The sequence below is a fragment of the Elaeis guineensis genome, chromosome 6, assembly GCF_000442705.2.
Source record: "Elaeis guineensis isolate ETL-2024a chromosome 6, EG11, whole genome shotgun sequence".
Lineage (NCBI taxonomy): Eukaryota > Viridiplantae > Streptophyta > Magnoliopsida > Arecales > Arecaceae > Elaeis > Elaeis guineensis.
Window position 1 is genome coordinate 16,929,052 of NC_025998.2, and position 21,439 is coordinate 16,950,490.

Sequence of the window (21,439 nt, forward strand, 5' to 3'; positions counted from 1 at the left end):
ACAAGTGGATAGAATCAAAGTCCAAACTCCAACCGCTCAACATTAAGGAAGACCCCAGGCCAGGGAGGCCCGATCTCAGGATAAGTTATCTGAGCTCACTCAGAAGCAAACACAGCCAAAGCCCAAACTTTGGCCCTTCAATATAAAAGAAGATCCTAGGTCAGGAAGGTCCGACCTCAGAGTTAGCATATCCGAGCTTACTCAAAGGTAGGTAGAGTCAAAGCCTAAATTTTGGCTGCTCAACATAAAGAAAGATCCCAAGCCAAGGAGGTCTAACCTCATGATCAGTATATCTAAGCTCACTCGGAAGTGAGCAGAACCAAAGCCTAGGCTTCGGTTGCTAGACATAAAGGAAAACCCAAGGCTACAAGGCCCAACCTGAGGATCAATACTTCCAAGCCACTAGGAAAGAGATAAGCTAAAGCCTAGTGAGATCTTTGGCCTTGTAGGTGCAGCCTTTAAGCTTATATTTCTGGGCCTACTTTGGAGTGAGCAAAACCAAAGCCAACCTCTGGACATTAGACACAAGACGCCACCCTGAATCTTGCAAACCCTATTTTAGGATTGTCCTATTTAGTCTCATTCAAAAAGCAAGTGAAGACAAAGTCAGATTTTGGTTGCTCGATTCATAATATAAAGTGGACGAGAAGAGAAAACACTAAAGAAAATGGTAAAGAAAATATTTTGTTTCATGGTTTTTGGACATAGACTCAACTAAAATAGGTACCAAAACAAAGGTCTGTAGACCACATAAAAAATAAAGAAAAGAAAGAGACAAAGGTAAATAGAAGGAAAATGATAAAGATCCGAAAGGCTTAGGGATCGATGGGAACGACAATATTATCTATGAAGGCCTCTATGGCACACTCACTCCCCTCATTGGGCACGATACTCTCAGAGCCCTAGGGAGTAGTTTTAGCAACTGGTGGGTGTGCTTCCTCAACTGGCACTTCGATCAGAGTGGAAAAGTTGGTAATGAAAAAAGCTGCACCCTCATTGAGGATGCTGAAGTCAATCTCAAAAAAAAAAATTTCACATCCTGGTATAGTAGTCTTTGAAGCCCTACTTGTAAGCCCTGGGTCCATATTTGGTCAAACCTTACTAGTTAGAATCCGATGCCAAGTACTCCTCAACCACTCTCAAGGCCGTCTCCTCGGCCTCTTGAGGTTTGCCCTTGAGATCAGCGACTTGCGACCTCAAGATCTTGCCCTCCTAGGCCAGACGGCCCTCCAACTCGGCCACTTTGTCCTCCAGTATCTTCTACCCCTTCTCATACTCAATGAGAGAGGCTCAGAGCTTATCTTCGGTGTTTTTTGACCACTTTGCTATCCTGACCAGTCTCTCCTAGAATGTAATCGTCTTCCTAGCTAGTTTTGCCTTCTCCTCTCCAATACTCTTTTTGCATCATTTAAGAGGCCTGGAAGCTAGCCTCTTGATGGCATTATTAAAAAAGTTGGTGTGGTGGATAAACTGAAAATCAAGTAATTATTAGGTTGAAAGATTCTGTAGTACAAAGAAGAAACAAAATAGCAAGCTCTTATCCAAAGGAGAGAATCGAATGCTTCACATATGTGGACAAAAATGCCGAGCCCCCGATAAACTTTTTGATAAGTAGGGAGGATCACTTTTCGTAGCAAATCTTGAGCGACTCAAGGGCTGTGGAGACCTTTATCATTTGCTTTACACCCCACTTTGGGACATGAAGCTCAAAGGAGAGCAAGGTAGAAGGACTATCCCAAGTGGCCTCGGGCCTCAACTCCGACTCAAACGAAGGAAGAGAAGTGGAAGTTGGAGGAAAGAACCCTGAGGGGACTGGAGCCATGAGAGGAAGTGAGTGAAGGGGCAAAACCGACTAACCTCCAGGACTGCGTCGGTCCCTTTTTCGACCCTCGAGACTACGGCTCGGCCTCCTTGCTGAGCCCAGCCCCAGATGGCCCTCCGAAGGTTCAACCCAGGCCCTCCTCAATGAGGGCTTGCTAACCACAATGATCTTCTATTTTTTCTACTATGCCTTGCAGAGGAGCTCAGCATTTATCTATATAGCCACAAGATAGAAAGAAATATGATTAGAAAGTCATCATAGATCATGAGCTATAAGGAACAACAGCAAAAGATTGTCATACCATGAGGGTCAACACAACTCAGACCGATGTTGAGTCAGATAGCAACTTTTACAGATAAGAAACTTTGCGATCAAATAAAGCCTTCAATAAATGGCTGTCATCATCAGGCAATCTAGGGGCTTGGTTCATAGCCTTCCAAGGCCGACTCTATGAAGTATCAAACTCTCATAGTTGCTCGATGGAGATAAACAAGAACTGCTTCTTCCATCTATGTATTGAAGAAGATACTGCTAAGATTAAAATGCAGCTCTTCCTAGGAGACACATACCATGAGTGCTTCTTTAGAGCAAAGAAAGCATGGAAGAAGATAGTAGGATGATCTTCACAAAGAAAACAAAATGACAGAAAAATAGTGATGAACCTTCAAGAATTTGGAATAAGAGAGTCGGAATAATACTGTAATACTTGAAGATCTGAATGATAAAGAGATGAAGTGGGAGCTTTAATCCGGCCTTCAATATCTTTTTGTAGAGACCTAGCCGACTAGGAGATGGGTCCAAGATCCAGACATTGGGACCAAGGGGTCGGGTCCAGATAGAACTTGTTAGAAATTTAATACTGAAGGTGAATAGCCTCCAAGTCATCAAGAGAAAGGATTGATGTGACCTATTTTGAGACTGTAAGGAGATCAACCTAACCTTAGAATAATTAGAGGAAGATGGAAGATGCCTATGGTGGGCCCTTGCCCCTTAAGACCAGTCGAGAGAATAGCTTCCAATGGAAATGATGGTCTCAGGCATTTTTGACAAGAGATAAAAGGATAAAACAATTTGAAAAGAAAGGAAAAGAAAAGGAGATTGGAAGTGGGGAAAATATTGAGGATATCTAACCTAGGGTTTGGAGAGAATGATGAAAGATTCTTATAAAGCTCATCGGAGAAGGTAGAAAAACTACAAGGATGTGCAACAAATGCTGTTAAAAGATGCTAACCGCTTGGTAGGATTCGTTTGACTAATAGAGTTTCTCCTCAAATAACGGTAAGAGATAAAAAAAGGTTAGGCAACCTATATAGGGCCTGCAAGTGCTAGAATTAAGCGAGGCTTCGTTTAGGCACCCACAATCCCCACACGTGGCAAAATGATATAGGTCAAGTTCAAACCTACAGATTGATACTTCCAACAAAGATGATTAGCCCACCATTTGGGACTAATAATGCCATTGCATCACATGTCACCCATTGATATAGGCAGAAAGTTATAGGTCTGGAGTGGCGCACCTACCACGTGCGAAATCATAATGCCTTGAAAATCTAACTGATAATTAATTGCAACCATCAAAAAAGATGACTGAACATAATTAATGACCCTCAGTCAAGAAAATATTTTAGCTCTCTTCATCCGAGTTGAAGCCGACCTTGGATTTAGGAGTGGGAGACAATTAATATAGAATTGACCTAAGATTATGGTGGAACCAGCTATCATAGGACTGAGATGGCCCATGCGGTTAGGATGCCCTTGATCTAGTGCTCGGACTATACCATCCAAAGTTCGTTAGCGAACACTTCGCACAAAAAATCCCCAAGATCTAATAAAAAGAGCAAGAAAATGGTAGGATCACTATGTCATTGGTAGAATAACAAACTAAGCACTACATATTGATCCCACGTATACGATTATAGAATAGCCAGCTATCACTTTTTCCAAAATGGCCATTGGTCCTCCATCTACAAATGGGGAAGAAAAAAACCTTTCAGATAAGTCTCTCAAGCGCTCTTGAGTGTTACTCATCCCATTCATAGTTCTCAACTAACTTGATCATCGGAGGATTTCCATCAGACACACCCAGACAAATAGACTTGTTTACAGGTATCAGCTAGAGTCCTCGCCAGTAGACTGACATTATTCTCTGCTACGAGATTGAGTTGCGATCTGACCGGGAGGCTACAGCAACACAGTGGCAATAGATATATATGACCAAGCCACATATAGACATATTAACGGAAAATATTACAATGTCCACCTATCATAACCTCTGTTAGCTATCATAAACTCCTTACACCTAGCATGCGTGGTGCGAGCATGAATCCTGGATGGTAAACTTTGTAACACAGGCAGACCGGGATACCCGCTATCACAAATCCATCCGTTAGAACCCACTCATTGCCTGATTTTTGTGGTATTGTGACACGCGCGGTTCTCGTAACGTGTGGGTCAGCAACAAATCGTTCCACGAGAATAAGTTATCCTGCCCAACCGTCGGCAGCGGGATAAGGTCCCAAGAAGGGAGGAATAAATCTATCCAACACCACCCCCGGGACCGCTCCTTACAGCGACTCTTGTGGCCACAGTGCCAAGAGAAGCTCATAAAGAGAAGAGAAGATCAGAAGAGTGATAGGGAGAAAGAGGCAGAGGGAGATGGGGAGTGGTGGCGAAGGAAATGGAGATGGGAAGGAGCAGAACATGGCAGCTTGGCTGGTGTCTGTGAACACCCTTAAGATCCAGCCTTACCAGCTCCCACCTCTTGGTATCTACCACCTCTTTTCTTTCTTCCTCATTTTTTCTTCTCCCATTTGTTCTTCATTATGATGATGATGGTTAAGTTTTTCGGGTACGCGTATGGCCGCTCGTCCGTACGCATACCATCTTCTACGTTATGGGTTTGACCTTCTTTCTTTTTATTTTCATGTCATGTATTAGTTGTCAATCAATTCACCTTGATTTTACCATTTTAACCCAGCTATGAGCACTACTTTTTGCGCATCTCTACGTATGTCTTTACATTTTAGCGTAGGGTCAACCAAGGCTGCTGGATTTTGGCAATTTCTGCCCATTTATTTTCCTGTCCCTTTGTCTATTTTTGTTCAACAGGGCCTCTCCGTGTATCCGAACTGGGAACTGTGTTTGAAAGTTTAGGATCCATCCTGTGATGGATAAATATGATGAAAAAATAGATTAATTTTTTAATTGTTCAATTTATTCATATTTTTATACTTATCAAGATAAATTAGTTATTTTTTTTGAATATATTTACTCATAAAATGGAACGAAAATGTTATCCATCTGTCTAGAAGGTAGATAAATTATTTTTTCATAGTCTAAAAAATATTTTATTAATTTTATTTCCCAAATATCTCTAATTCTATAATAATAACATAACAATATAATATATATTATATTATAAAATTATAAAATATCATATCATATTATATTTTATATTATTATAATAATATAAAATATAATATAATAATATATTATATATAATAGACTATTATTATTATATATTATATTATTATTATATTATAGTTTATTATTTTTAAAATATCATATTATATTATCTTATTATATATAATATAATGTGGTATCTATATAATATTATATATTATTATAAATTATATTATATAATATGATATATTATTATATAATAATATTTATATAACAAAAGATATTATGCAAAATATAGATAAATTTTAGCAACTTAAATGAGAAAATTGTAATATAAAATAACATGGATAATACATTTCAAAGTCTTTTTTAATATAAAAAATATGAATAAATTATTTTTTATGTAAATATTGTTTAAAAATATTTGTCTAGAAAAAAATAAAGTTCTGGATGAAATTTTTACCTTCCAAAGAATGGTCCCTTAATGTTGCAATAATTTTCTGCTCTGCTTGTCTGGGGAAGCTGGATGATTGTCTTATTCTGGGAGCACTTACTGCAAAGTTGTATGGGATGTTTTAGGCCCAACTGGAGTGCCTTGCAATGCATTCAGGCTGCATTGATAGCTGCTGCACCATTACTATGCCTCCTAGGGCTGTGATAAATTGTTCTACTCGTCAGGCCATCAGGATATTGATGATGTACCGCCGCTGGGAGAATGAAGCTCTGGAGCTACATCAGCTATATGTATTCTTTACAGGCTCCAGCAGGATATATAGCTAGCTTATAGCTTTTTCGTTGTTGCTACACACATATCCTATATTGTTGCATATCATCCATCCTATGTACGTGCATGTATGGACCTTTATGTTCATATTATCTCACAGATCTTGCAATATTTCATTTTGGAATCAAGCTCACTGCTCTTTTTACCACCAACAAAAAAAAAAAAAAAAAAATCTTGACTGTTTTTTTTTTACTTTTTAAATTTTGTGAATAAACTGGTGGAGTTTAAATTAATATGATGATGATGATAATGATGGTGATGATCAGGGCGCATTGTGTTTTCTACATCTTTTCTACATCCAAACATGCCAATTTTAATCGATCACGATATAAATTACTCTGTCTTTTCTTTCTCATCTTTCGATTATCTTGACACAAAAAAAAAAAAAAAATGACTGTCTTCAGGCCCTCGAGATGTTCGGGTGCGGATGAAGGCTGTTGGTATCTGCAGAAGTGATGTTCATTTCCTCAAGGTTCATCTCCCCATCTCCTGGATTTACTCGTGCTACCATGTCTCTCTGAATCTTGTTGAGGCAAAAGCATCTTACCAATGTTTTCTTTTACAATAAATAACTCTATCAAATCCTTGGTTTGTTAGTCACCTTTACCCACTGATTCTATTGACTGATGGAATTTTAGATATGGATTTGTTTAACTTATATCGTTAAGGTTACTTGAAACTACAGACGATGCGTTGTGCCCATTTTGTCGTCAAAGAGCCTATGGTAATTGGGCATGAGTGTGCTGGGGTTATAGAAGAGGTGGGCAGTGAAGTGAAGTCCCTGGCTGTGGGTGACCGCGTAGCATTGGAAACAGGGATGGGTTGCTCGCGCTGCAGGTACTGCAAGGGTGGCCGCTACAACCTCTGTCTGGAGATGAAGTCCTTTGCCGCACCTCCTGTTCATGGTTCCTTGGCTAATCAGGTTTCAGCTTTTTTTGACAATTTTTCAGTTTTTAACTCCTGGGCTTCTTAGATATTGTAATATAATCAGTACTTTAAAAGCAAGAATTACCTTATAGATATTGCTGTTCAATAGAAATTGATTGGAATGAGAGTTGGAATCGACATATCCACCAATATATTTGGTTCGTGGCTGGAATCGAAATCGAAATCAAAATTGAAATGGAATTTAAATCCCAAGAAAGAGTAATAATTTGATTCTGGAGAATTGGAATACTCCCGTTTCCTCTCGAATTGGAATAGGAATAGATCTCCTCCAACCAAATGGTTCTATTTCAATTCAAGAGTAAACTCCCTCCAACCAAACATGTCCCATTTTTTTTTTTTTCTGATCTCAATGGAGGCTGGCAAAGCAGCCACCAGGCGTTTATTGACACTGATCTTCAGTAAGGAGCTACAAGTTAGAATGACTGGGAAAAAAAAACAGATACAGCAAATTGTTAGGAACAAAACAGGGAGAGTCTGTAGCAAAAACAGGGCTGTTGCAGAGGGTAGAAACAAGCTGGTTTGGAGACTAATTTGATATCCCAACCAAACAAGCTGGCAGGAACAAAATGTGTCCTAACTTCAATTAACCTTAAGAGCCATATTGACATTGACAAATCCATAGAGCCAACTTTTTTACTCTCGTGCTACTCATCCAAAAGGATCCTGCAAGAATATTAAAAGAGGGGGAAAAAATTGCTCTTTTCAGTGGAACCATATCTTAGTACATTCCACCATTCATCTATAGGTCGAATACTTGCATGGTTGTAGAGCGGGAATGGCATGCAGTATCAACTTTCAATCTCCTAGCTTCAGCGTCTCTTAATTTTTTTATATGCTATAAATTTGAAGCTTTAGTATTCTTCTTTTTTTTTTTTCCTCCTCATTTACTCATGCATTTCCTCAACATTTATTATTTTAGAACCGCAGCAAAATCCTTCAATCAAAAAAAAAAAAAAGGACTCCAATCAGGTTCATGCTAAAAGGACTGCTCGCTTGATGCTAATGTCTCTCTCATTTCTTAGCAGTTGGTGCATCCTGCTGAGCTCTGTTTCAAGCTTCCGGACAATGTAAGCTTGGAGGAAGGGGCAATGTGTGAGCCCCTCAGCGTTGGGATCCACGCATGCCGTCGTGCTGGTGTTGGTCCAGAGACAAATGTGCTAATCATGGGAGCTGGACCGATAGGCTTGATCACAATGCTTGCAGCTCGTGCATTTGGTGCTGCAAAAATAGTTATAACGGACGTTAATGATCACCGTTTATCAGTTGCAAAGTCTCTTGGAGCGGATGAAATTGTTAGAGTTTCTTCAAACATGGAGGTTTTGCCAACTTTCTTCTCTTCCTTCTACGTTTCCTTGGTTAAGTATGGTATATATTGCTATAGATTCTTCTTTTTCTTCTGTCACCCAATTTGAAAAGATTTTAGCATATAATAGGCCGCTTTTAATTATAAATGGCTTACCTAGGGCCTGTTTCGATATTTGAATATCTTGCAGGAATCGGACCTGTTGGTCTGCACGGCTCGCATCTTTTAAAGGCTTGACCTAAACTTAGCCGTGGGTCTATTGGTCTACTGGAAGAAAAAAAGATTCGTGGAGTCCTTTTCTTTTGTTTTTATTTTATTTATTTATTTATTTTTGTTCCTTCCCTAGGATTAAGGTTGGAAAGATGTTTAGTTGATATGAACCATGCTTAAAGGGATTTACAGGTCCATAAATTCAGCAGAAAATTCAGTCTAAATCTTGCTAGGTTAACCAAGCAGGCCCTAAATATTTTCTTTTCTTTTGATCATCTCTTATACATCAGGGGCTATCTCAATTCCTTATTCCTCTGTCTTTTTTCTCTTAATTTGTAATACATTGTGCATTCTATTGTACAATAAGCTCTTAGATATAAGTTACTTGCATAAAAGTCTAACAGAAGATTATTTCAACTTTAGACAAAAGATACACTATAGATTAAACAAGATGTAGATTGCTTCTCAACCTAAGAAGAAGAAGAAGTTGAGGAATTATAATGAGAAAGAGGATTAATTTTACTACAAAAGATCATATGCTACTTGGACGTTCCACAACATGAAACTAAGTTGATGTTTGGCATCCTGTTTTTCCACGTTTTCTATTTTTGGACACAAAACATGGAAATCTAGACAAAAAGAAAAACTTGTTTTGGTAATCATGTGCTATTTTCAACTTTCTAATTATTCTCATAATTTCTATAAAATGTTGAAGTAAATAATCTTACTTTCACCTGTTCTGAAAAAAAGAACTAAAAGGAATTAGAAATTGTCATGGTGGTGTATCCCAAAATTGGACTCGGATATTTATAACATAAATCCACTATTTCCCTTTCTATTAAAGGAGAGAAACTAAAGTTTTTTAAGCGGAAACCCCCCAGCCTTGATGTCCTTTCCACCATTGTCATAGCCACCACCACAGCTTTCGTTGCTATAGCCATTGCCACCACTACTGTCATCTCTAATTTTCTTAATGCATTGCTACCATATCCATCACTACTACCATTGCCACCTCCACCATTATAGTCGTTGCTTCCACCAATGCCATTACTACCACCATGATCGCATCTATTTGGGGTGCCGCTACTACCTTCTTTGCCACCATTGCTATCATTAGCATCACTCCCATTGCCACTACCAAATGATGGAGGGGTTAGTTTTTGATATATGTATATATTTTTTGTCTACACAAAAATAAAATAGCTTATTACACCAAACATGTTTTTGTTTTTTATAGAATTTAAAAATAAAATAGAAATGGAACATTTTGTTTGAATTTTAAGAAGTAGGAAAAGTGAAAGTGCTTACAAATGCAACATAATCACCAAGTTACTAACTACTCAAGCTCTTGGATAGGGCAAGAGTTCCATAACAATGGGCATTTTCATGAGCATGGCTTTTTAAGTTTTTGGTCCTTGACAATGAATTACAACTCAAGACTCATCAATTAGATTCATTAGCTATATGTCTTTCTTTCATTTTAAGTTTGGCTGGATGATGGGGAGACATAAAGCTGTGAATCTTTGACACTGAAGTACACTTCCTAGGAATTAGAAAGCAAGATTTATGAACAGACTTTTCACCAAAGAAATCCCTAATGTAAGGTTTAAGATCGAAGATTTCGGACTTCATACCGATGAACGAACTTGTCCACCGGGAGAGGATTGCCGTTATTGTTTTACATTTCAAGACCAAATAAAACTACTTATTTACAGATGCTAGCATAGTTCATACTTTATATACCTGATTTCTTACACAATTAATTTATGTGGCCAATATATGGTTATTGTTGTGAGTGGGGACACTACACAAAGTAGCGTCGCAGGTGCTCTGAGAGAGGTGCAATTCAATTTGCTAGTGCATTACCATGAAGGTTTATGTAGGTCAAAGGACAAGGAGATATTTGATCATTCAAAATCTTGATACCATTTTATGCATCTTCAGCAATGGACATGTCATTTGAAGAACTCTGATATAATAAGTTGAGATATATTGCCATTTTTATAGGAGTATATATGTAGAATGTGTAGTCAAAAAAGGGCTTATGCAAGAGGCTTGGTGGAACTGACATTACATGGAAAAGGCCAAACAATTATATTGACTCATGACTCCTATAGAGGATTTAGAACAAAGTTAACAATCCACAAAGTAGTCAAAGTTGATAACAAATATTTATTATTTATTAAAATTATGTAAATCATGAAGCTGTAATCCAATAGTTGTAGCACCTTCATTTGGGCCAATTGTTTTTTATTTTTTCCATGATTCCTTGTCCATAAGTTGCTCTCTTTATTCTCTTATAGGATATTGATGAGGAGGTTATTCAAATACAAAAGGTTATGGGTGCTGATATTGATATCACCGTAGATTGTGTTGGTTTTAGCAAAACAATGTCGACTGCTCTCAATGCTACCCGTGCTGGTGGTAAAGTTTGCCTTGTGGGAATGGGCCAAAATGAGTTGACCGTCCCCCTTACTCCTGCTGCAGCAAGGTATTATCATTTCCATCAATACTCCTCCACTACTCGTCTTTGGTTGAATAAAAAATTGAGAAATTGGATCATGATGAGAGAACAATGCCATCGAACCTTTTTCTCTTGGTTTTCTTTTCTTTTCTTTTCCCTTTTTTTTTTTTTTAAGGCTATTGAACTTGATAAGATGAATACTCTGTTATTGACTTGATGTAGCGATTGCTTATATTTTTCTACCATTTTTTGTTACAGAGAAGTTGATATAATTGGCGTCTTCCGCTACAAGGACACCTGGCCATTGTGCATTGAGTTCCTGAGGACTGGAAAGATTAATGTGAAGCCTTTGATAACTCACAGGTATGGATTCTCTCAGAAGGAGGTGGAGGAAGCTTTTGAGGTCAGTGCTCGTGGTCGTGATGCACTCAAGGTGATGTTTAATCTGTAGCTGTCAAGACATGAGCCATGATTGCAGAGTCTGGATCTAAATCTCATGTAGTTGCATGGCATAGTGGTTCCATGCCATCGTAGGAGAGAAAAGTGAGTCCAGCCTCTGTACAACTAAGAGTTCCTTTGTGGTGTTGTTATGACATTTCTTGTGTTTCATTATCCACTCTCTTGATTGCTTTATTTAAAAATCCAAATTTCTTTGCCTCTGGTTTCTTGTCATACTAAATAATGCTCTAGCAACTTTGCAGTTCCGATGGTTTTAGTTTAGCTAATTGGCATCTTTCTTTGATTGGAAGAGGTCCAAAGTTCGAACCTGGTGGTCGACCATCGATCTTCCTTGTTGCTTCAATGGTACTCCATGAATAATTTCCTTATGTTTAGCATTGACGCCTAGTTTCACGAATATATAATTGAGTAGAACATCAAATTTGGATGAGCATATGCAGTAGAATATATTGTAAAAGAAAAAGGAAAATCTACAGGGGAACTAAAGCAGTTAGCAGAGAAGCGGTCCCGAGAAGGGATGTGATGGGGTCATGGGTGGAGAAGTATGCCTGATAGATTTTACGTTATGATCCTAATTAATTACCATGCGTCGGGATTAACTTTAACTTTTATAACGTCCATTTACTCTAAAAATTCTCATGCTTCCGGTACTGCACTCAGCAAGGGCCGTATATGGGCTCTGACGAAACTTGTGTAAACCCTACCCGACTAATAATGTTGTCATTTTAGATCAATTGGATGAAATCTCTAAATTAGAACTTGAGCATTTAAAACAAAGATTAACAAGCTGGACTGCTCTACGACCCAATCGTAATTATGCCCGTCCAAACATACCAGCTCTATGTTGGTCCAAGCTAAGCTTGCAGGTCATGTCAAGATTACACATGGATTTCTCCAAATTATGGGGTCCCTGGGAGAATGGAATTATGGGAAGTGTCATTCATTTATTCATGCGTGTCGATCGTGCATTTTGGCCCTTAATCTTAGAGATGGAATGAATTACTCCACCTTATTTCCACTGCTGTGCCAAAGTTATAAAAATTTGGATTGCCATTACCTAGTGAAATAATAATTGTGTAACTCATGACTTCATTTAAAAAAAACTAACAAAAGGATATTATTTAGATTTATTTATCCTACATAAATGTTGGGGGATACCGACCGACCGACCGACTATCGGAGGGACCGATCGACCGACCGACTATCGGAGGGACCGACCGACCGACCGACCATCGGAGGGCCCGATCGGCTAGCGGCCCGACCGACTAACCGATGGCCCGACGAACGACTCCGACTGGTCGATCGTAAGTCGGGCGGTAGGCCAACGGACGCCATCAGCGGCTAACCACGGCCATCCCACGGTCTATTCCCGACCGACTGAACCCAGAGGTCCGGTCGCCGACCCACTTGAAGCTCGCCGACCGACGGAGGAGCCCGACGCCACTCTGTTGGCCACCGACCTCGGGTCGGCCGACTCCACCAACCGCCGTACGGCCGCCAGACGTTGTCAGCTCTGACACGGACATGCGGCACAGTTACCTAGGGTATTGTCCCGCCGAGAGCCGGGTCAACCCTGGTGATTAGACGGCTACACGGCGGCATGATGTTTTCACGGCGGCTCTGACAGCCTACAGTGAGTTGACAGTTCCTCACTTGTCCGCGCCATTAATGACGGTGCCATACCGTGCTCCACTATATATACCGGGGAAGGCAACAGTGCAAAGGATCGATCCGCCCGTCTCTCCACATACGCAGGCTCGCTCCTCTCTCTCTCTTCTCCTCTCAGAGCTCTCTGTCTGCATTTACTGTTGCCCAGTCACCTCTCTGACTTGACCGTCGGAGGGTCCCCGCGGAGCCGCCTCCGGTCAGTGCGGACTTCTTTTGCAGGTGCACGCTCCCGGCGATCGGCGACGAGGCGATTGGCCGCAACAGATTGGCGCGCCAGGAAGGGGACAGCATGACAAAGACAAGAGCTCAACGATCGAGAATCACTGGGTCGGCAAGGCGTTCTTCCCGCCGGGAAGAGGCCTCTCCACCACCACCGGCGGCGGAGCCTAGCTCTCCGCGCCCTGCAGTGACTACGGAGGCGCAGATTGCGGCCATTGTACGGCAGATGACCGTACTGACCGACGCAGTCAAAAGCCTCCAGCAACAACCGGCGGCCCGACCTATGCCTTCCAGGAGCAGCCGCCGACGGTCGCGCCGACCCTGCCGCCTCCAGGCGAGCGCTCCCAACAGCGCTCCCACGGGGAGGAGGAGGGTCGACCTCGGCGCGACGACCGACGGTCCCAGCGGCCCTCTCCTTCCCCGTTGGAACGGGCGAGGAAGGAAAAGCGGCCGCGCACACCGTCGGCCTCTCCTTCAGAGTCTTCCGGAGGCTCCACTCCTGGGGTCTCCCAGCATCGACGAGCGGACGACTACGAGCGACGGTTCGAGGAGATCGACCGCCGACTCGCCCAACTGCAGATGGACGGCCAGAAGTCTTCAAACGACGTCGACTTCCAGACCGCCCAGCCTCTCTCTCGACTGATCCTCGATGAGCCGATCCCAGTCGGTTCAAAATGCCGAACGTGGAGCCATACGACGGCTCCACCGACCCAGTCGACCACCTCGAGAGCTATAAAGCTCTCATGACAATTCAAGGGGCAACCGACGCTCTTTTTTGCATCGGCTTCCCCGCCACACTTCGCAAGGCTGCCAGGGCTTGGTACTCCGGTCTTCGATCAGGCAGTATCCATTCCTTCGCGCAGCTCGAGCACTCGTTCGTGGCCCATTTCAGCACCAGCCGAAAGCCGCCGCGAACGTCGGATAGCCTTTTCTCCCTCAAGCAGGGGGAAAACGAGACGCTCCGACACTTCGTGGCGCGATTCAACGCGGCCACGCTCGAGGTCCGGGACCTCAACGAAGACATGGCGGTTTCAGCCATGAAGAGGGGCCTGAGGTCGTCCCGATTTACTTATTCTCTGGACAAGACCCTCCCCCGAACATACGCCGAGCTACTGGAGCGCGCATACAAGTATATGCGCGCGGACGAAGGAGCGTCCGACCGACGCCTGGTCGAGCCCAGGGGTCCGAAGGAGAAGCGAAGAAAAGGTCGGGAGCCCGCCGAACCAAGCAGGCCCCCGGCCGATAGTCGGCTTTCTCCACCCCGACAGATCCAAAAATCACCCCGCCGACAGACTCCGAGGTCGGTGCGTCCCAGGTATGACTCCTACACTCCTCTCTCCGCTCCCCGTGCGCAGATCTTGATGGAGATCGAAGGGGAGGAATACCTGCGACGGCCTCCGCCTCTGAAGGCAAAGGGCCTCGACCATCGGAAGTACTGCCGGTTCCATCGGAGCCACGGCCACGACACCGAGCGATGCATCCAGTTGAAGGATGAGATCGAAAATCTCATCCGCCGAGGGTATCTCGGCAAGTTTCGAAAGGGTCAGCCGACCCGACCGACTGCCGATCGACGCCCCCAGCCGACTGAAGAGGCACCGACTAACCAGCCGACGGCTGGAGTCATCAACATGATTCCAAGCGGCTGGGATCGGGGACGTCTACAGGGGGGAGCCGACGAAAAAGCCACGACCGAACGACGTAATCACCTTCGCGGAAGACGACGTTCGGGGCATCCAGACTCCCCACGACGACGCTGTTGTTGTGTCGGCGACAATAGCCAATTACGATGTAAAACGAATTTTTGTTGATAATGGAAGTTCGACAAATGTTTTGTTTTACTCGACCTTCTCCCGAATGCGACTACCGACGGATCGACTTAGTAGGGTCTCCACGCCCCTGATTGGCTTTGCCGGAGACACCGTCACGACAGAAGGAGAAATCACCCTGCCCGTGACGGTCGGTACCGAACCACGGCAAAGCACAGTCTCCCTCATCTTCGCGGTCGTCCAAGTTCCTTCGGCCTACAATGCCATACTCGGGCGACCCGGACTGAACGCCCTCAGGGCGATCGTCTCGACGTACCATCTCCTTGTTCGATTCCCGACCAAAAACGGAGTCGGGGAGATGCGCGGAGATCAACAGCTCGCCCGACGATGCTTTCAAATCTCCGCCCAAAGCGACGAGACAAAGGATCCCCTGACAATTGACAAACTGGATCAACGGGAGGAGGAAGAGCGGGGTTCGCCGGCCGAGCAGCTCGAGGCGATCCCGGTAGGAGAAAATCCCGACAGAAAAGTTTGGATCGGGTCTCAATTGCCCGACGCCGAACGCCACCGACTGGCGGAGCTGCTGACGGCCAACGCCGACATATTCGCATGGTCGGCAGCAGATATGTCGGGCATCCCTCCGGAAACAATGACTCACCGACTCAACATCGACCCGACGATGAAACCGGTGAGGCAGAAGAAAAGGTCCTTCGCCCCAGAAAGGCAGAAGGCCATCGACGAGGAAGTGGACAAGCTGCTCGAGGCGGGCTTCATTCGGGAATCCACGTATCCCGATTGGCTCGCCAATGTCGTCATGGTCAAGAAAGCCAACGGGAAGTGGAGGATCTGCATCGACTACACCGACCTCAACCGAGCGTGCCCGAAGGATAGCTTTCCGCTCCCGAAGATCGACCAGCTGGTGGATGCGACGTCCGGATTTCGACTGCTCAGCTTCATGGACGCCTTCGCCGGGTACAATCAGATCCGGATGGCGCCTGAAGACGAGGAGCACACCGCGTTCGTGACCCCCAAGGGCCTCTACTGTTATCGGGTGATGCCCTTTGGATTGAAGAATGCCGGCGCCACCTACCAGCGACTCGTCAACAAGGTCTTCAAAGACCAGATCGGGCGTAACATGGAGGTGTACGTGGACGACATGCTGGTAAAGAGCACGCAGATCCCGGACCATGTTCAGGATCTCGAGGAGACCTTCCGCACCCTTCGACGACACCGAATGAAGCTCAATCCGACCAAATGCGCCTTCGGGGTGACCTCGGGGAAGTTCCTCGGATTCCTCGTTTCTCAGAGAGGGATCGAGGCCAACCCTGAGAAGATAAAGGCGATCCTCGACATGCGTCATCCGAACACCAAGAAGGAGGTCCAACAACTGAACGGGAGAATCGTCGCTCTTAGCCGATTCATTTCCCGATCAGCTGAAAGGTGCCTCCCGTTCTTCAAAACCCTGCGCCAGGCGAACGATTTCTCTTGGTCGGATGAATGCGAACAGGCCTTTGAAGACCTGAAGAGGTACTTAGCTTCCCCGCCGCTGCTCGTAAAGCCGCAGGTCGGGGAGACCTTGTATCTCTACTTGGCCACATCTTCTGAGGCGATCAGTTCGGTGCTCGTTCGGGAAAACGAGTGCCGAACCCATCAGCCCATCTACTACACCAGCAAAGTGCTCCACGGCGCCGAAGCAAGATACTCGGAGACGGAAAAGATGATTTTCGCCCTGACCGTCTCCGCGCAGCGGCTCCGACCATACTTCCAGGCCCACGCCATCGTGGTGCTCACCAACCAGCCCCTGAGGGCCGTACTGCGCCGACCCGACACATCCGGACGACTCGCTAAGTGGGCAATGAAGCTTAGCGAGTTCGACATTCAGTACCGACCGAGGCCTGCCTTGAAGGCTCAGGTCTTGGCCGACTTCATCGCTGAATGCCCGACGACCGACCGAAGGTCGGGAGCTGAAGGCTCGGGACGAGATTCGGTCTCTGAGCCAGACCCGATCTCCACCTGGGTACTTCACATCGACGGAGCCTCCAACGCTCAGGGAAGCGGGGACCGGGCTCCTGCTCACGAACTCGGATGGGGTAGTCACCGAATACGCCCTCCGGTTCGACTTCAAGGCCTCCAACAATCAAGCCGAATACGAGGCACTCCTCGCGGGCTTGAGGATGGCGAAGGAACTGGGCGTCGACAGCCTCCGGGCATTCTCCGACTTCAGCTGATCGTGGGGCAGGTCAAGGGCGACTTCGAGGCGCGAGATCCGACCATGATCAAGTATCTTCAGAAGGTAAAGGATCTCGTGGCCCGCTTCGTGCATTTCGAGATCTCCCACATCCCCAGGACGGAGAACGCCCGTGCCGACGCTCTCTCCAGATTGGCAACGTCGGCCTATGATTCTTTGGGTCGGACGTTTGTCGAAAACCTCCACAGCCGAGCATCGATCGGGTCGAAGAAGTGCAGCAGCTAACGTCCGAACCAAGTTGGATGGACCCGATCGTCCGGTACTTGTCCGACGGGACCAGTCCCGAAGACCCCACGGAGGCCAAGCGACTCCGATGGTCGGCGTCGCAATATGTGATCATGGACGGCCGACTCTACAAGAGGTCGTTCTCCCTCCCTCTGCTCAGGTGCTTGGGACCGACCGACGCTGACTACGCCCTCCGAGAGGTCCACGAAGGAATTTGTGGGAATCACTTGGGGGGCAAGTCCTTAGCCTTCAAAGTCTTACGACAGGGCTACTACTGGCCGACCATGAGGAAGGATGCGGCAGAATTGGTCCGAAGGTGCGAGCCATGTCAGAAGTATGCCAATATTCAGCACCAACCGGCCAGCCAAATCACTCCCATTGTCGCTCCATGGCCCTTCGCTCAGTGGGGAGTCGATATTCTCGGCCCCTTCCCACCGGCGTCGGGCCAAAGGAAGTTCATCGTTGTCGCCATCGACTACTTCACGAAGTGGGTCGAGGCCGAGCCCTTGGCGCAGATCACCGAGCGGAAGATGGAGGACTTCGTCCAAAAGTCCATCATCTTCAGGTTCGGATTGCCGCACACCATCATCACCGACAACGGACGACAATTCGACAACCAAGACTTCAAGGACTTCTGCGCCAGGTTCCACATTCGTCATCGACTAACTTCAGTCGGGCACCCACAATCCAACGGCGAGGTTGAGGTGACGAACCGAACCCTGCTCCATGGACTCAAGACCCGACTGAACGAAGCCAAGGGCCTCTGGGTCGACGAGCTGGGCTCCGTCCTGTGGGCTTACCGAACGACCCCCCGCGTCCCAACCGGAGAGTCGCCGTTCAGTTTGGCCTACGGGACAGAAGCCATGATCCCGCTCGAGATTGGCCTGCCATCTTCAAGGGTCGAGCAGTACCGCGAGCCGGACAACTCCGAAAGCCGGAGAGCCGACCTAGATCTTCTCCCCGAACTGCGAGATGAGGCTCAAATTCGAATGGCCTCCTACCGACAGAGGGTTGCCCGGTACTACAACGCCAAGGTCAGACCAAAGCTCTTTAAACCTGGCGACCTAGTCTTGAGGAAGGCGGAGGTGTCGAAGCCCTTGGACCAAGGGAAGTTGGCTCCCAACTGGGAAGGACCCTACAAGGTTGCTGACACCTTCGGGCCGAGGGCTTACCGGCTGGAGACCCTTGAGGGGAAGCCCATTCCCCGGACTTGGAACGCCGACAACTTGAAGCTGTATTGCCAGTGAATTCTGTAATTCAATCGTTGGAATACAAGTTCAGTTTGAAAAATCGGAGTTCTAACCCTTCGACTACTGATCGGCGCTCAGCCCCGACGCATCGACGCGGACCTGGCACCGACGACACTTCGGCCCCTTACACGGACCGATGCATCTACGATGACGGGAGTTTATACTCCTTCTACGGTCGAATTTTCGGGCATATCCATCGGCCGACTGATCGATCGGGCCCCGACCGAAGAAAGGCTAAAAGCCCACGCGGCTGTTGCCGCGACATTCCGACCAGGCTACGGCCGGTCGAGGGATATTCGGCTTACCACCGTCTATCACATGACGCGACCTTAGTCGCACCCACTACTCGCCGACCGACCTACGGCCGGCTGAACGACACTCGGCTTGCCACCGTCTGTCAAAAGACGCGAAACCCGACTTACTATCATGCCCCCGACACTGCGCCGGATGATGACCGGCTAAGTGCATCTACGGAGGTCCGACCGCCGAACCTTCACTAGGTTCGGTCGGCTCCCTACTTGACAGATGCGCCCGAACGGCGACTACAATTTTTGGAAACCGACCTAAAGTCGGGACACAAGCTACTTCGGAGCTGTGCAAGCCGGTTAAGTCCTACCGACTTACCCGAGTTGGCGACTTCTCTAAGTTGGCGACTAGGGTTCGACATTACAGCGATAAGAAACATTGCAAACAAGAAGCAAAAGAGAAGACAATTTCACTCATTGATCAAAAAACATTACAAAGTCGGGCCGAAGCCCGATTACATGTATTTTCAAAAAAGACAAAATAAAGATGGTCGGCAGCGCCGATCACCCGTCCTGATCGATCTCTTCGACCGACGGAGGATCAGGGATGATCGGCGTCTCGGCCATAAGCAACGATTGATCGGCTGCCGAGAGATGGGCTTCGGTCGATAAAGGAACTTCGGTCGGCACCTGCTCCGGGACGGCTTCCTCCACCACGATGACGCCTCCCGACGGATGGTCGGCCATCTCTTCCGTTCCTTCTTCTTCGGCTCCTTCCTCGGCGAACAGCGGGACGACTCGGCTGACGTCCACCTCCGGGTACAAGGCATGGACGGCATCCCGACCATCCTCGAACCCGACCCGGTAGGAGGCGAAGCCCGACTCGAGCATCTCCTCCTTGTACCGGTCGGAGGCCCGGAAGTCCTCAACCGCACGATCGGCCGACTCCCTCGCCGATCGTGCCTCGTCCTCAGTGTGGGCCAGCTCCTCCTTCGCCAACTCCGCCTCGGCCCTGGCAATTTCGGCGTCGATTTGGGCGATGGACAAATCCTCTTCGGTTTCCGCGAGCTTCCCCAGGCTGGCCCGAAGTTGCTCGCGTTCCCCTTGGAGTTCGGAGGTGGCACCGTCCCGTTCGCGTCGAAGACGACGCACGACCCGACCTTTGTGCTTGGCCTCCTTCTTGGCCGACTTTAGTTCGGCCATAAGCCGGGAGACCTCGTCCGTCAACTTGGCCTCCCGGTCGACCGACTCCTGCAGTTGGTCGACCAGCCTCCCTCTCTCGGCCTCGGCCGCTGCCGACCTTTCCTTGAAGGCTTCCCGAACGTCGCCGAACCTTTGGTATCCGGCCTCCAGCTCGGACATGGTGAAGATCAACTGCCGACAGAAAGAAGCTTTGTCAGAATTATGTGGCAAGCGAAAATTCTTCTAAGGAAAAAGGTGACGCGAAGCTTACCTCCACCATCGACGGGTAGAACCGCGACAGCATTTCGGTCACTTGCCGAGACCGCAACGACTGAACGTCGGTAGGGAGGAGGATCCCCTGGCACAACCTCCTCGCAAGGTTGTGGTCGGCCAAGGCCGACGCACCCTCAGGGTAGTATGCGCTGGGGGGCATTGATCTCCCCTCCTCCGAGGGCTCCATCGGGGCTTTCCCCCGATCAGCTGCCCCGACCGACGGGGCTGGCAGCGATGGGACGCTGGAGTTCGACCCGGCGCCCCGCGTTGCGCCAGCGGACGCCTCCGGACGATATTCGACTTCCCGAACGACATCCGGCTCCACCCGCGGCGGCGAAACCGCCGACACTCCTTCGGCCACTTCCTCGGTCGGCCTCTCCTCGACTCGGACGGTCGGAGCCGCGAGGGCTATAATCGGCTCCGACCCCTCGGTCGCCGACGCTTCCATGGTTGGCGGGACTGGGGCTGGTCTCTTGGAAGGGCGCGAAGGGCCTGCCCCCGGCGCCGGCCTCTTCCTCGCGGCGGCAAATTGGCGAATTTCGGCATCGGTCGGCCTCATCCTCGGCGGTGTCCCTGCAAAACCGACCAGTGTCAAAGGCCGGACCAGAACTACCCTAAAGCCGAACAAAAAGAAAAGCTAGGGGATCGGGCGATACCTATTCGGGGGACCAGACTCAGGCCGGCATCATAGAGAGCTTGCTCGGTAACAAGCTCCCTCTGCTTCGGGACCGACATATCTTTGAGTCGGTGGAAGTCCTCCCGGTCATCCACGTCGACCCGACTGTTGTCGTTGGCCTCAGTTCGGGGTACACCCCAGCGAGAAGGAAAGCCCCAAGAGGAGGAAGAGGAAACAAAGAAAAACTGGTTCTTCCATCCATGAATGGACGATGGAAGACCGGTTATGAAAGCAAGACCCTTCCGGAGATTGAAGAGCCACCACCCTCGGGCTTTAGGGTGGGGTCGGAGCACAA

The 21,439-nt window shown here is 47.1% G+C and overlaps 1 protein-coding gene across 2 annotated transcripts; it reads left to right on the plus strand.

The window, feature by feature from the left end:
- Positions 1-4,370: 4,370 nt before the first annotated feature.
- LOC140858491 (sorbitol dehydrogenase-like) lies at positions 4,371-11,590 on the plus strand. Of its 2 annotated transcripts, none has more exons than XM_073259269.1 (6): positions 4,371-4,586; positions 6,413-6,480; positions 6,694-6,930; positions 7,979-8,272; positions 10,773-10,960; positions 11,192-11,590. In XM_073259269.1, exons 1-6 carry the CDS (start codon positions 4,478-4,480, stop codon positions 11,382-11,384), a joined length of 1,089 nt encoding a protein of 362 aa, XP_073115370.1. In that variant the 5' UTR covers positions 4,371-4,477; the 3' UTR covers positions 11,385-11,590. The 2 variants fall into 2 exon arrangements, with proteins under 2 accessions (XP_073115370.1, XP_073115371.1); XM_073259270.1 differs by having other exon boundaries at positions 7,982-8,272.
- Positions 11,591-21,439: the final 9,849 nt, after the last annotated feature.